At 47.6% G+C, this 15,024-nt stretch overlaps 1 protein-coding gene across 1 annotated transcript in view; it reads left to right on the forward strand.

Moving 5' to 3' along the window:
* The window catches only part of RNF2 (ring finger protein 2), a 202,483-nt gene that overhangs the window by 169,760 nt on the left and 17,699 nt on the right, over positions 1–15,024 (forward strand). The window contains exon 7 of the mRNA XM_086957121.1: positions 13,139–13,310. Coding sequence (XP_086813247.1) covers positions 13,139–13,310 — 172 coding nt within the window. The remainder of the gene's footprint in view (positions 1–13,138; positions 13,311–15,024) is intronic.

The raw sequence follows: 15,024 nt of genomic DNA on the forward strand, positions 1-15,024 counted from the left end.
CAAAAGAGACTATGCTGGGCACCCAGTTGCACCTTTTCTGAAGTAGATGTGTTATCCAGTATTGTAATGTAATGTAATGTAATGTAATGTGTCTTGTAAAGCGCACTGCTGCCCTGAGGCGTCGTGGCGCTGTAGACCGCTGGGGAACCCGTCCTGGCTATCCCTGTGAGATGATCCCTACTGGGTATCTCTAAGGTGAAACCAGGCATCCCCGGCGAATGTGGGGGGCCGTTGTAGAGATGAGGCAAGCTAATGCCCAGAGTTGCCGAGTGTGATCCCTGGTTAGAGTAGGCACCGAGGCGAGAATTATCGAGTCCGCTGACCCTGGTCCACGACCCTGCCGCGTCGGGCATTGAACCCTGGTCTCGGGCCGTTCTCTGCTTCCGGGTCTGCCGCCTCTAACCAGTGAGCCACACCACTCCACAGAAAGCATACAATTGGGTACAATGGGGTATCCTTCATAGATTCACATGTCTGAATCATTCCCCGTCGCCGAGGCGGGAGTCCCACGGTAATAATATATACAAAAGCAGTGCCTTAGAATTTTTTTTTTGTGGTAGGCGGACAAGACTATAGGCCTCAAAAGGCCCAAAACATAGCAGCCTATCTACCTCATTATATGAAAATAACTTAAAAGGAGTTCCACCCAATCAGCTGTCAGCACCCTCTAGAACCTTCCCAGCAGAGGCGGTTCTCCTCAGATTTTCACCACACATCGTGTGGAAGAGAGTCTCCCTGAGTGTCTACTCCGTTTTCTACTTTTCTCTTCAGAATGTCTGAGAAGAAAGCTCTTTTCAAGGCCTGCAGGACCAGTGATAAAAAGAGGGTCCACATAGATGATCAGCACTTAGACTGCATCTACTGTCTGCATCCCTTTCACATTGTGAAGGATTGCAGGATTTGTCGCACCTTACCTGCCAACACCATCAGGGACAGGGAGGGTTCTTCTATGGCTCAAATCATCTTCTTCAGATGATGACAAAGCGTCTACTTCCAGCAAAAGAGCCAGATCCAGAGATAGCTCTTCTCCTGAGAGGAAGAAACATCTCAAATCCTCTCATAGAGCTACAGAACCCACAAGGAGGTCATCCTCTCCTCCTCTTGGATCTCCATTTTCAGGATCTTCAGCTAAAATTGTGAGTAAAGACAAGGCAAAAACTGTCTCTCTGGTGTCTTCTCACCTCAAGCTCTTCTGCTAGGTGTCAACGTCTTCTAGCACCTCACCTATTGTGTCATCCAAGGTTTCCTCGAAGAAATCTTCTGGGGCTAAGGACATTTCTTCAATTTCCTCAAAATCATCGTCGACGACTATTTCAACGACGGCTCCATCGTCGACGAAAGCCCCATCGATGTCGAAGTCATCATCAACGAAAACCCCATCGACGTCGAAGTCATCGACTATGAAGAGCCCGCCGATGACGAAGAGCCCGCCGACGACAGTCCCGTCGACGACGAATCCGTCGACGACGGTCCCGTCGACAGTACCACCGGCGACGACGAGTCCGTCGACAGTACCACCGTCGACGACGAGTCCGACGTCAACAAGCTTGTCTACGGCAATTCCATCAATGAGCTAGCCGCCTCCAGCGCATCTTATCAAGACGCCGGAATCGATTTAAGAGTCCAGTTATTACCAGGACGCCACCTGCAAGACTCATTTCCAGTTGAAGACCTATCATAGGCAGGACTACTCTAATATTTACCCGCTATTACCATCGCACATTTTGGAAACTTATGTGGAGGAAGAGGAATCTGATGAGGATGATGAAGACGAAGAAGGTCCCTTTGGGATTGCACGCCATCCATCAGAATTACTAATAAAATGTCAGGAAGAGGATGAAGATGAGGTTCTGCAGGTGCATTCCTATCAGGAGGATTTGTCTACACCTTTCCATAGGCAACCATACAGAGCTCTACGTTCGGATGAGACGAGTCATCTCCCTCCTTCTTTGGTTCAGGACTTGCAGGCCATGTTGGCGGACTATCGCCAGAGGTTCCCACCTTCACTGTCCACTCCAGCGGTACCTTCGGTACCAGCAGACTTACCCAGGCCTCCAACTCCGCAGGCTCCAGTGTCGCCAAGACACACTGTGAACCCCCACACCTCAAGAAGATCAGGATACTTCCTCTTAAGATGAATATGGTAGAGAGGAAGGCGAGCTGCCTAATGACAGCACACCTGAAGATCCATGTGATGAATACATAATCCCCATGCCTTCACCTCCCTTGCCACAACCCTCGGATTCTCCACCGGAGAACATTGGCGGCTTTCGCAATATCATGCAAAAGGCTGCTACAAGATTTGAACTGCCATTTACCATTGAGCAGTCGGACTGCTTTTTACACAACTTTAAAGAAGGTTATAGGAGGGTCACCAGGGCTATACCCATTATAGATTTCATTTGGAAGGAAGGTCTTAAGATAATGAAGACGCCCGCTTCTATCCCTGCAGTCCTTCCTCGTATTGAGAAAAAGTATAGAGCACCGCCAGAAACTCCATCTTGTCTTGTGGGCCATCCACGTCCGTACTCTGTAATATCTCAAGCTGCTCAACAGAGGTCCAAGAATCCATCCACTCCAATCTCAACACCACCGGACAAAGAGGGCAGGAAATTGGATCTTATAGGAAAACAGTTCTCCACCAATGCTGCGGCTTCCATTAAAGCAGCGAATTCCTTGGCAATCCTTGCCCGCTATGACTGACCGATTCGGTCGGATCTGTCTGAATTCATAGATCTGATACCGGAAGATCGTCAGCAGGAAGCACGTAAAATAGTGCTGGAAGGAAAGAGGGCGGCATCAGAAATATTAGACTGCGCCCTAGACATCGCTAACACTAATTTTAGACAGTTATCAGGTGCTGCGGTCCTCAGACGACAGGGCTGGCTCAGAGCAACCTCCTTCAGCCCGGAAGTGCAGACAAAGATCCTAGATATGGCTTACGACGGGGATTCACTCTTCGGTAAGCACATAGATGACGCCCTACTTACCATCAAAACTGATACCGACACCGCAAAATCACTTGGTACCCTGCAATATAAGAGAGGCTCTTTTAGAGGGGCAAGGGGTCGTGGTTTTTCATCTAGGGGAAATAACCACAACCAACAGAACAGGCAATACCAGTGTCAGTACAAGCAGCCGTATTACCAGTCTTCATACAGGCAATTTACCTCCAGCAATTTCTTTTGTCAGGGAGGAAGACGAAGATCAAATAATCAGGGACGAGATTCCAACAAACTTCAATGAGCTATGCCGGACGCCAGCCCAACATCCTCCCCTCCCTATGGGCGCAAAGATCTCCGCCTTTTACCAGCAATGGCGGAACATTACATCTGATCAGTGGGTCCTCGACCTAGTAGAAAAAGGACACACACTGGAGTTCTTAAAGAAACCGCCTACAACCTCGCCCAGGGGTCCCCCTCCCCCTTGTCTTCACTTACTGTTCAAAGAAGCCCTAAACATGTTTTGCAAGAATGCGATTAAGAAGGTTCCCATCTCGCAAAAAGGAAAGGGATTCTACTCTTGCTTCTTCCTCATAAAGAAGAAATCGGGAGAGTGGCGCCCGATTTTGGATCTGCGCAAACTCAACAAATTCTTGAAGAAGCAAAGTTTTCGCATGGTGACTTTGACAGATGTGCTCAATTGTCTCAACTAAGGGGATTTTATGGCTTCTCTGGACTTGAAAGACACTTACTTCCATATCCCTATACACCCCAAACATCACAAATACCTGTGATTCACAGTGGCTGGCGTCCACTTTCAATTCAAGGTGCTCCCATTCGGCTGAAATCGGCACCAAGAATATTTACCAAATGTTTAGTCCCAGTTTCTGCAGCACTGAGGTTGCAGGGAATACAAGTCTTCCCATACCTCGACGACTGGCTCCTCAAAGGACCATCAAAACAGGCTACAAGACAAGCGTCAAAAGGTCCCTCCGTCTATTCTCAAACCTAGGGCTCACCCTCAATGCAAAGAAATCACAACTGCAACCCCTTCAGGTGCTAACCTTTCTGGGAGTTTCACTGGACACCCAACAGTGCAAGGCATTCTTGTCTCGGGAACGGCAGAACAAACTTAAACTAGAAAAACTAATCTCAACAAAAAGTCACTTTCTGTCCGAACATATGCGTCTCTTCTGGGGATGTGCTCTTCAGCGATCAGCCTAGTCCCATTGGCAAGACTCAGGATGAGGCCGCTGCAAGAAGAATTGCACCGACAATTGCTACAAATAGGAGGTTCTTTCGACGATCGCATAAAGGTGACCTCCAGAATGAGGCAAGCTCTTCAATGGTGGTCAAAAGAAAACAATCTGTCACCGGGCCTCACTTTTCTCCAAACCCTTCCGGAGTTCATCCTAACCACGGACGCATCTATGGAAGGTTGGGGAGGTCATCTCCAGGACCTCCAGATCCAAGGGCGTTGGTCACACCAATTTCGGCAGAGACTTATCAACAGTCTAGAGTTAAGAGCCATTTTCCTGTCTCTGCAGGTGTTCCTGCAGAGAATTGCAAATTCCTCAGTTCTGGTGCATACAGACAATACCACCAGCAGGTTCTACATCAACATGCAAGGGGGGACGAGATCTCTCTCCCTCTCGCAGGAGGCTCAAGAGATGTGAGAGTGGGTTATACAACACGGCATAACCCTCAGAGCAGAGCATGTGAAGGGGGTGCAAAACTCTCTAGCCGACAACCTCAGCAGATCTCTCACAGGTTGCGATGAATGGGAACTGGAACAGGATCAGGTGAACAGGATCTTTCGGAAATGGGGCATGCCAACTCTGGATCTGTTTGCAACTCGACAGAACAGCAAATGCCAGTACTACGCCAGCAGATTTCCTCAACGGGGGTCAAGGGGAAATGCCCTGTCCATGAGATGGTCAGGAATCTATGCTTACGCTTTTCCCCCGATTCCTTTAATACTGAGGATACTGCAAAAGATGAAGAGGGAACATTGCACTCTTCTCCTCATTGCTCCTCGCTGGCCGAGGCAGTACTGGTTCCAAGAACTGCTCCTGCTATCTCAGCAGCCTCCAATTTGTCTCAGACCGACAATTTCAATGTTGACAAGGGAAGGAGGTCAGATTTTACACCCGGATCCTCAATCGCTTCACTTGCATGCCTGGCTCCTGACTTCCTAGAGTTTAAGGATCTCAAGATTTCTGCAGACTGTAGAGAGATTCTGCCTCAAGCGCGTGCTCAGAGTACTATCAGAACGTACCGTTTTAAATGGAGACTATTCTGTAGTTGGTGTGAAGCAAATAATATTCATCCGCTCCAGGCTCCATCTGAGGATATCCTTCCTTACTTGCTATCGCTAGCTAAAGCAGGTCTAGTATTCTCTTCTATCAAAGTACATCTGGCCGCTATATCCAGATTCAGAAAAAGTTCAAACAAGCCATCACTATGCTCTTCCTCATTGATAAAGCAATTTCTCAAAGGATTATTTTGAGCTTTTCCTCCAATTAGACCTCCACCTCCGGAATAGGATCTCAATATCGTTTTGTCCCAGTTAATGAGGAGGCCCTTCGAACCTATTCACAAGGCTGAACTAAAGTTCTTAACATGGAAAGTGGCTATTTTACTAGCTCTCACTTCAGACCGGAGAGTTAGTGAGATTCAAGCTTTCACGATTTCCGAGCCTTTCCTTAATTTCTCTAAGGACTATGTCACCCTGAGAACAAATCCGAAGTTCATCCCTAAGGTACCATCTCAATTTCATATAAACCAGCCAGTAAAGTTAAAGACTTTCTTCCCAGATCCTGTCACGCCGGCAGAAAAGGCCCTGCACTCTCTTGATGTGAAACGATGTCTAAAGTTCTATCTTCAAAAAACTAAAGACATAAAAAAATCTAAACAGTTATTTATGCTTATGGTCAGGTCACGCTGGGACAAGCCGTGACGAAAGCAACAATAGCCAGATGGTTATCCTCAGTAATACAATTCTGCCACGAAAAAGCTAACAGACCTTTAGTCAGAAAGGTTAAAGCACAGTCCACCAGAAAGATGTCGGCGTCTACAGCCTTATTTGCTGGGGTCACGCTGGAGGACATTTGCCGAGCTACTACATGGAAGAGTTTCCATACATTTAGAAAGCATTAATGCTTGCAGTCGGCATCACAGGATGATACAGCAGTGGGACAAGCGGTGCTGCAGCATCTTATTCATTAAGGTTAGACTTAAAGGATCTCTCAAATTATATTCGTGACATAAGATTATGCATGATATACTGTAATTTATTGCTTGTCAAATGCTGTTTTTAATATGAACTATGTTATCTGAATATAATTATTTTCTTTCAGAAGGTTTCTGCATATATGTATAGTTACATTTTAGTGCTCTATAACCTTCCGGTTGAGTGTGGGATATGTAGAATTACGCTTTGCCTCCCACCTTCCGCAAATGACAAATATGGTTTTACTGCTTGCTATTCTGATTCAGGCATGTGAATCTATGAAAGATAACCCAATATTGGATAAGAAAACAAGTTACTTACCTGTAACTACAGTTATCCAGTATTGGTATCTTTCATAGATTCACATGCACCCACCCTCCTCCCCGGCAGAGCAGTTCTTTATTAGGGAAACATACTTCTCACTTGTGCTGAGAGAATCTGAGTAGAACTGCCTCTGCTGGGAAGGTTCTAGAGGGTGCTGACAGCTGATTGGTTGGAACTCCTTTTCAGTTCTCTTCATATAATGAGGTAGATAGGCTGCTAAGTTTGGGGCCTTTTGAGACCTATAGTCTAGTCAGCCTACTACAAACAAAAATTCTAAGGCACTGCTTTTGTATATATTATTACAGTGGGACTCCCTCCTCGGCGACAGGAATGATTCAGGCATGTGAATCTATGAAAGATACCAATACTGGATAACTGTAGTTTTGCAGCGTGAATCTTTCTGGATTCACTATGCTGTGCATATTCCGCAATCTGGTGATTGGGTCCGGAATCGTAGTCTTTTTTTCTCTCTTTTTTTTTTTTCATAGCCCAGGTGGGCGTCGACGTCCCACCTTCTGTTGTACCTTCGGTGACGTCGGCATGCTTCCGGGGGACGCTACCACCCTTGGGCGCCATCTTCAGATTCTTTTCTCCGCCGTGGGGTCTGGATAGTCGCGTGAAGCTCCAGAAGTTTTGGAGGGAAAAAGGAGAAAATACAACTACTATTCGACGGTAAAGACCGGAAAAGATTGGGAGAAGAAGATCATCAGAGAGGAGACGACGAAGAAAGAGAAGAACATCGAGATCGTCGACGTCCTTGGAGGAATGCGCATACAGGGGGCCCCCTGAGCGCAGGTATGTACAAGACTCCATTTAAATTCTGCAAAAACTGCCACCACAAGTACGCGCAGAAGGACCAGCACCCGGTCTGCAACCTCTGCCTGCCTATCGACCACGAGAGCAGAGACTGCAACGCCTGCTCCGTCTTCAAGCCGAAGACACTCAGAGTTCGAGAGAAGCAGAGGATAGCTCATCACACGATGCAGGTCAAGGGCCAGGCCCCGACGCTTTACGAACTGGGCCTCTCCACCGACGACTAGGACAACATCGCCGAAGGTCCAGATGACTTCACGGTCGCAGAGACCGATAAGAAAACGCCTGACAAGGTAGGAGAGTCTACGAACCTGAAAACTCCCACAGGGCCTCGAAAGCCAGAGGCCGACTCTCGAAAGGCAGAGTCCAAAGCCTCGAAAGGAGCACCGGCACCGAAAGGTTTGACGGCCGAAGCTGCATCCTCTGAAAAAGAGCCCAGCGGATCCTTCGACAAGGACTCCCGGATGCCGAAGACCCGCGAAAAGCAAAGGTCGTCGAAGCAAGCCCCCGAAAAAGGGTCTTCGACTTCGAAGGAAAAGGAGCTGAAGAAAGCTTCGACGTCGACGACGCCGCCGCCGAAGAGAGCGGCCGAAACGCTTGACGATGACCAGGCCGCAGAGATGCAGAGAAAGAAAAGAAGGCTTGAGGCCGAAATGGAGAACATCCTCCAGCGAAAGAAAGACTTCGACGAAAAAATGAGAAGTTACAAGATTCCCTTGAGGCCGGCAACGTCCGTCGCTGAGGTGACAGAGCAGGAGGAGTTTGACGTCGAAGAGCCGCCGAAAACTCCGGAGCTCTCGGAGCACGAAGAGGAAGAGGACCTCTATTATACAGAAGGTGATTACGGGGACCAGCAGTCAAGCTACGGCTCGGGTTCTTCGACGGCCCAAGACCAGGATTGGGAAGACATCGAGGCCGAAAGCCCGGAGGCGGCGGGAGACATATCCTTTGAGGCCTTCGTCACCGAATGACATCGGAGCATACAACGAGGTCATCAGGAAGGCAGCAGCAGCTTATGGGGTTAAGTTAGAGGAGGAAAAGCCAAAAGTAGATTTTCTGCTAAAAACATTGCTCCCCACACAGACAAGAAGCCAATTCCTTCCCATGCTGAAAAGTATCACAGACCAGGGGAAGGAAGCCTTCAAGGACCCGGATACATGCAGATCCGTAACCCCGAGGACGGAAAAGAAATACAAATTCTCCTCACAGGACCCGGCTTATATCAAGGGGTCCGTCACAGCAGATTCAATTATCGCTGCGACGGCCAGAAGAAGGGCCAATGTCCCAACAACATCTGGGCCTCCACCTGACAAGGAAAGCAGGAGGATGGACCTAACGGGGAGGAAAATAGAGAGAAACGCCGCGACGCACTGGTGGATGGCGAACTCAAACGCCCTTCTAAACAGACATCAATACCAACATTGGGATGAGATGGGGCAATTGCTCAAGCACCTCCCGGAACAATACAGTGAGAGGGCATCACACCTTGTGGAAGAAGGGAAAAGCATTGCAAACTCATGCCTGAAGACAGCCTTGGATGGGGCTGAAACATCCAGCAGATTGATGGCTATAGGCATCACAGAGAGAAGGCAAGCCTGGCTCAGGATCTCAGGCTTCAAAGCTGAGGTGCAGAACAAAATCCTGAACACACCCTTCAATGGTGAAACACTGTTCGGAGCCCCAGTTGATGAGAAGCTCACACAACTGAAGGACAACGAGACGGCAAGGTCCATGGGGGCCCTGCAATTCAGGGGGATGAGAAGGGGCACTCCTACGCGGAGGCCTAACGGCAGAGGTGGAAACCAGCGAGGAGAATCGCACCAGGCGTTCCACCAGGGAGAACAGAGTGACAACCAAGGTCACCAGGGCCAGCAGAGGCAAAACTGGAACTACCAGAACAGGGGCCAGTCCTTTCAATCAAGAGGAAACGGACAAGGACAGAGAAGAGGCGGTGAACAACCACCCTCTAAGTGACTGCACACGAGAAAAGGTGCTCACCCACTCGAACCCTCCGGGGGAAGAGCACGGAAAAACAAAGAGGAGAGGGATACACGGACAAGACACAAAAGATCATATAACTCCAGTAGGAGGCAGGCTATGATTTTTTCTCCAGGAGTGGAGAAAAACCCCCACAGACAAGTGGATACTGAACATCATGCAGTTCGGATACTGCATAGAGCTGCTAAAGAATCCACCAAACAGAAAGCCAAAGAGAAGAGAGCACTCTGGAACAGAGCTGCGACTGCTCCAAAAGGAAGCCCAAGAACTACACCTCAAAGAGGCCATCGAAACGGTCCCATTCAAAGAACGGAACAGAGGAGTGTACTCAAACTACTTCCTGGTACCAAAAGAGAACGAAAGCCTAAGACCCATCCTGGACCTACGGTTCCTAAACAAATATGTAAAGACCCAAAAATTCAAGATGACGTCCCTGCAAGAAGTCATCCCACAGATAAAGGCCGGGGACTTCTTGTCCACCATAGACCTCAAGGATGCGTACCTGCACATCCCCATGAACAGGCCGCACAAGCACATGCTAAGGTTCACAGTGAACAACGATCACTACCAATTCACAACCCTGGCCTTCGGTCTAAAATCCGCACCAAGGGTGTTCACCAAATGCCTTGCGGCAGTGGCCGCGCATCTGCGAAGGGAGGGGATACACGTGTACCCCTACCTCGACGACTGGCTCGTAAAGGCAAGCTCTTACAGGACATGCAAAGATCACGCACAGCAAGTCACGAGAACGCTAACAGGCCTGGGTTTCTTCATACACTGGGGAAAATGCTCAATGGAACCGGAGCAGGTGAAGATCTTCTTGGGTGCTCAAATCGACACCGTCCAATGCAGGGTGTCACCCAGCGAAAAGAGAACACTCAGCCTACTGAGGGAGAAACGTCACTACCAGAAGGGGCGAGCTCTGACCGTGAGGGCAGTGAGCAAGATCTTGGGGGGGATGGCGTCGTGCATACACCTGGTCCCCAATGTACGCCTACAGATGAGACCGCTCCAAGAGTGGCTACAACAGCAATGGTCACAAGCTACAGGAAGTTGGGAGGATCTAGTGGTTGTAACGCACACGGTGCAGGAAGAAATAAGGTGGTGGACCAAGGAAAGGATAACAGTAGGGAAACCTCTAACACCACCGGACCCAACAGTGACCATTACCACAGACGCATTCCAGAAGGGGTGGGGCGCATACATGAACAAGCTCAGAGTGAGGGGCCTGTGGAGCCCTATAGATGCAGTCAGACACATCAATTACCTGGAGCTGAAAACAGTGTTGCTAGCACTCAAGGCCTTCCAGAAACACCTGTACAGCCAGAAGGTGCTGATACAGACAACACCACAACGATGTTTTACATAAACAAACAAAGGGGAACTCAATCATTCCCCCTGTCAAGCTTGGCACAGGAAATCTGGAGATGGGCAATACCACTCAAAATAGACCTGCTAGCCATACACCTGCCAGGGAAGGACAATGTAGAAGCGGATTGGCTCAGCAGGCAGACTTCAGCATCCCACGAGTGGGAACTCAATATACAGGAGACAGAGAAACTATTCAGGAGGTGGGGCACTCCAAAAATAGACCTATTTGCAACACGCCGGAATGCAAAATGCCAATACTTTGCATCCAGGGAACCAGAGGCACTATCACAGGGGAATGCCCTATGGATAAGCTGGTCAAAAACATTTGCCTACGCTTTTCCCCCGATACCACTGATCCCCAGGTTCTGAACAAATGCAGGACAAGCAACATGACGCTGATCCTGGTGGCACCACAATGGGCCAGGCAGACCTGGTACTCTCGGATAATAGAGATGGCGCAGGGCCCCCCCCACAAGTCCTCAAAAAGAAGAGACCTACTCTCTATGGAAAACGGAGAAGTTCTACACCCAGAGCCGGAGAGCCTCAACCTCTCAGCCTGGCTCCTGAGGACTTAGAGTTCGCACATCTAAAACTACCAGAGAGCACCCGGAGGGTGCTGCGAGAGGCAAGAAGGCCCAGCACACGCAAATGCTATGGGGAAAAATGGAAAAGATTCACTCAGTAGTGTTGCAAGAAAAAAACGACACAGAAAACTGACAAGGGAATCTACGGTGCTAAGGTACCACACGCACCTAATAAAGGCTAAACTAAGCTCATCCTCGCTAAGGGTACACCTGGCAGCGATTATGGCATACACAAGAGGAGAAACAGGGAGAAGCTTCTTCACATCTCAAGTTGTGAAAAGATTCTTGGAAGGGGCTAAAAGAATAGCGCCACCAAAAAGAATGCCGCCACCGGCTTGGAACCTGAATGTAGTACTGACAGAGCTCATGAAAGCACCTTTCAAACCTATCCACAAAGCATCACTGCAAATGCTGACTATGAAAACAGCCTTTCTGGTAGCAATCACATCGCTACGGAGAGTGAGCGAACTGCAGGCTCTAACACTACAGGAACCCTACATTCAGATACACGGTGACAGGGTCGTAATGAGAACGGACCCGCACTTCATGCCGAAGGTGGTGTCAAGGTTCCACATGAATCAAAGTATTCCGATCCCTAGCTTCTTCCAAAACCCCACTACAAGCGCTGAGAGAGCACTCCACACTCTAGACGCAAGAAGGGCAGTGATGCACTACATTGAAAGGACAAGAGGACACAGGAAGACAAAACAGTTCTTCGTATCCTTCGTAAACAGTTACATGGGTAAACCAGTGACAAAAAACACCATAGCTCGATGGATCGCACAGACTATACACTTCTGCCACAAGCAAGCGGGCCAGGAGCTAACATGAGGGGCGCAGGCCCACTCAACCAGGAAGAAAGGAGCAACAATTGCCTTTCTGGCCAACACACCAATTCAGGACATATGCCTGGCGGCAACATGGGCTTCAGTGCACACGTTCACTAAGCACTATTGCGTGGATGTTCAAATGAACAAGGAAGCACAAGTAGGACAAAAGGTGCTTCAACATATTTTCAACAACCAACGCTCATCTTCCACCCAACCGCCACAAAAGTAACAAAAACTGCTACAAAATCTATGCACAGCATAGTGAATCCAGAAAGATTCACGCTGCAAAACGAATAGTTTCTTACCTGTCGGTGTAGTTTTGCAGCTTGAAGATCTTTCTGGATTCACTAGCGAACCCACCCGCCTCCGCCAGAAAGATGAGGCTGGAAAAGAAGGTAGAAATGCATAGAATAGGAAAGAAAGTTGAAGCTTTCAAGATACGTGGAAAGAATACGTTAAAAAGAAAAAAGAGGATTAACATACATAGCCATGGATTCACTACAAGCAGAAAAGACAAAAAGAGACATAAAAAAGAATCCGAAGATGGCGCCCAAGGGTGGTAGCTTCCGCCGGAAGCATGCCGACGTCACCGAAGGTACACAAGAAAGTGGGAGGTCGACGCCCACCTGGGCTACGAAAAAAAAAAAAAAAAAAAAGACTACGATTCCGGACCCAACCACCAGATTGCGGAATATGCACAGCATAGTGAATCCAGAAAGATCTTCAAGCTGCAAAACTACACAGACAGGTAAGAAACTATTCGTTACAGGTAAGTAACTTGTTTTCTTATCAAGGTATACAACAACTGAAACTGGGGTAAAAGGATGCTTATATACGCGATAATGGAGCCCTGGTAGAACGGACATTTCTCGAGAGAGAGGTTTTTGTAGTGCTGCTAGAATGTTCTGGGGTGCAGGTCTGTTATTCTAAAAGCATTTAATCATATGTATGATGAACAGACTACAGAGGGGGTTTCCAGGATGTTTCTCTTTTTGGCTATTTTCTGAAGGTAGTTGATTTGGTGATTTATTTATTTATTTGCAGATACATTAAAACTTCAGGCAATGCGACTGTGGATCACTTATCGAAGTACCTTGCTGTCAGGCTGGCATTGGAGGAGTTACGGAATAAAGGAGAATCCAATCAGATGAGTCTCGACACAGCCAGCGAGAAGCAGTACACCATTTACATTGCCACAGCCAATGGACAGTTCACTGTGAGTAGTCTTGGCACCTAGTTGTCTTTGCTTTACTAATAAACTTGCCGATTTTTTTAGTTAGGTTAGTTGAACTTATAGGTTCTGCTGAGATAATTAAACCTTTTGTTGCATGTCTTCCTAAGCTACTCATTTCTTAAATGTGTTGGTAGAGTAGGCAGATTTTGAAAAAATTGCGAATTGCTTTTTTGGGTTCGTAAATATGAAATTGGTAATTCTACCTCTAGAATTCTTCCAAGATGGTCAAGTTTGGTTCTGCTTTGTCAGTTTGTTTTCATTTTGAAAGACTGTATTAAGTTTTTCAATTTACAGAAGAATAACAATATAGTTCTTTATTACATTACATCGATTAAATGGTGTAGGTGGGTAATGTCCCACAAGGTAGTGTCCTAACAAAGTAATGTTTAATACATCCGCTTTTTCTGTGGAACATTAAAAAAAAATAAACAGAACAAACGGTATATATACCCTTCCTAGTCAGTCGAGATAGACACGCTCTAGTTCAAGTTACACAGTATTTTATTGTATATATATTATTAAGGCATCGACTTTGAGAGCAGTAATCAAAGCTGTATTACAATTAAATTACCAGGGATAACGCAATAATGTAAATGTAAATGTCCAGTATTTGTAAAGCGCGAACAATTACCTGAAGGTATCAAGGCGCTGGGGGCCGTCGGGAAGATTAAGCGATCTATTGCCCAGATTCACATGGAGCTGGGCAGACCCCTGCCGCCAGAGCCGGGGATCGAACCGTGATCCCCAGCGTCAGTCGCCTTGCCCACTGCCTTACACCTCTTCCATTATTTCAGGGAGTTTTGCCTTTATTTGTGCTTAATTCCTTAAAGGCTAGGATTAGAGCATCCCATTTGATAGACAATTGATGAGTACATAGTCCTCTGTGCTCTTCTTCATGCAAGGTAGTGTTCTCATCTTCCGACTAGTAAATCACATTACCCCTCTACCTTTGCATACATGGTAATCTTGAGGCCTTCCAATAAAACATCAGCATCCTTTTAGGGTATTAAAAGTACAAGATCCATATATTTAGGCATTGCAGCGACTTCCTTTGTTTTATTAAGCAGTCCAAACATAAAACGTTCGAAATAGGCAGGTATGCAATACATCTAGCCTGGTTTAAGTGCTTCTAATTCCGACCCAGAAGGAGATTAACCTGGGTCAATCGTGCAACATGTGCCTAATGGTGGCACCCACACTGCGGAACCTCCGTACTGTGGGGAAGTTAGGAGTGATCTTACTGATTTTACTTGGGGCTACATATACCTGAGGAAAAATAAGGAACTCTGCACACCAGACTCACCGATGCACGACCCTCAAGAACCGGACCCGACCACCTCAGATGTATCCTACCCGCTCCCTCAAGACATACCGGGAAGATCTGGGACCTGCTCAAATCCACCTCCACAAACTCCAGCTCAGCGCTGGGCATCATAACAGCCACCCCGACGAATATAAAATCATCCACAAAGACTACGTCAGCCGACCAGGAGCAGGCATTACCATTGTACACAAAGACACCCTCCACCTCCCAACTAGCACCAATGACCACTCACCCAACATGGAGCACCTATACTTCCAGATTATGACCAACCCGAATGCCACCCTGCACTGCACCCTCGTCTACAGACCTCCCAGACCCCGCCCTGCCCCCTTCTGCAGAGCCATAGCTGACTTCATGGCTAACCATGCTCTT

This window comes from Lissotriton vulgaris, chromosome 1_1 (assembly GCF_964263255.1).
Source record: "Lissotriton vulgaris chromosome 1_1, aLisVul1.2, whole genome shotgun sequence".
In the NCBI taxonomy this organism is placed as follows: Eukaryota; Metazoa; Chordata; class Amphibia; order Caudata; family Salamandridae; genus Lissotriton; species Lissotriton vulgaris.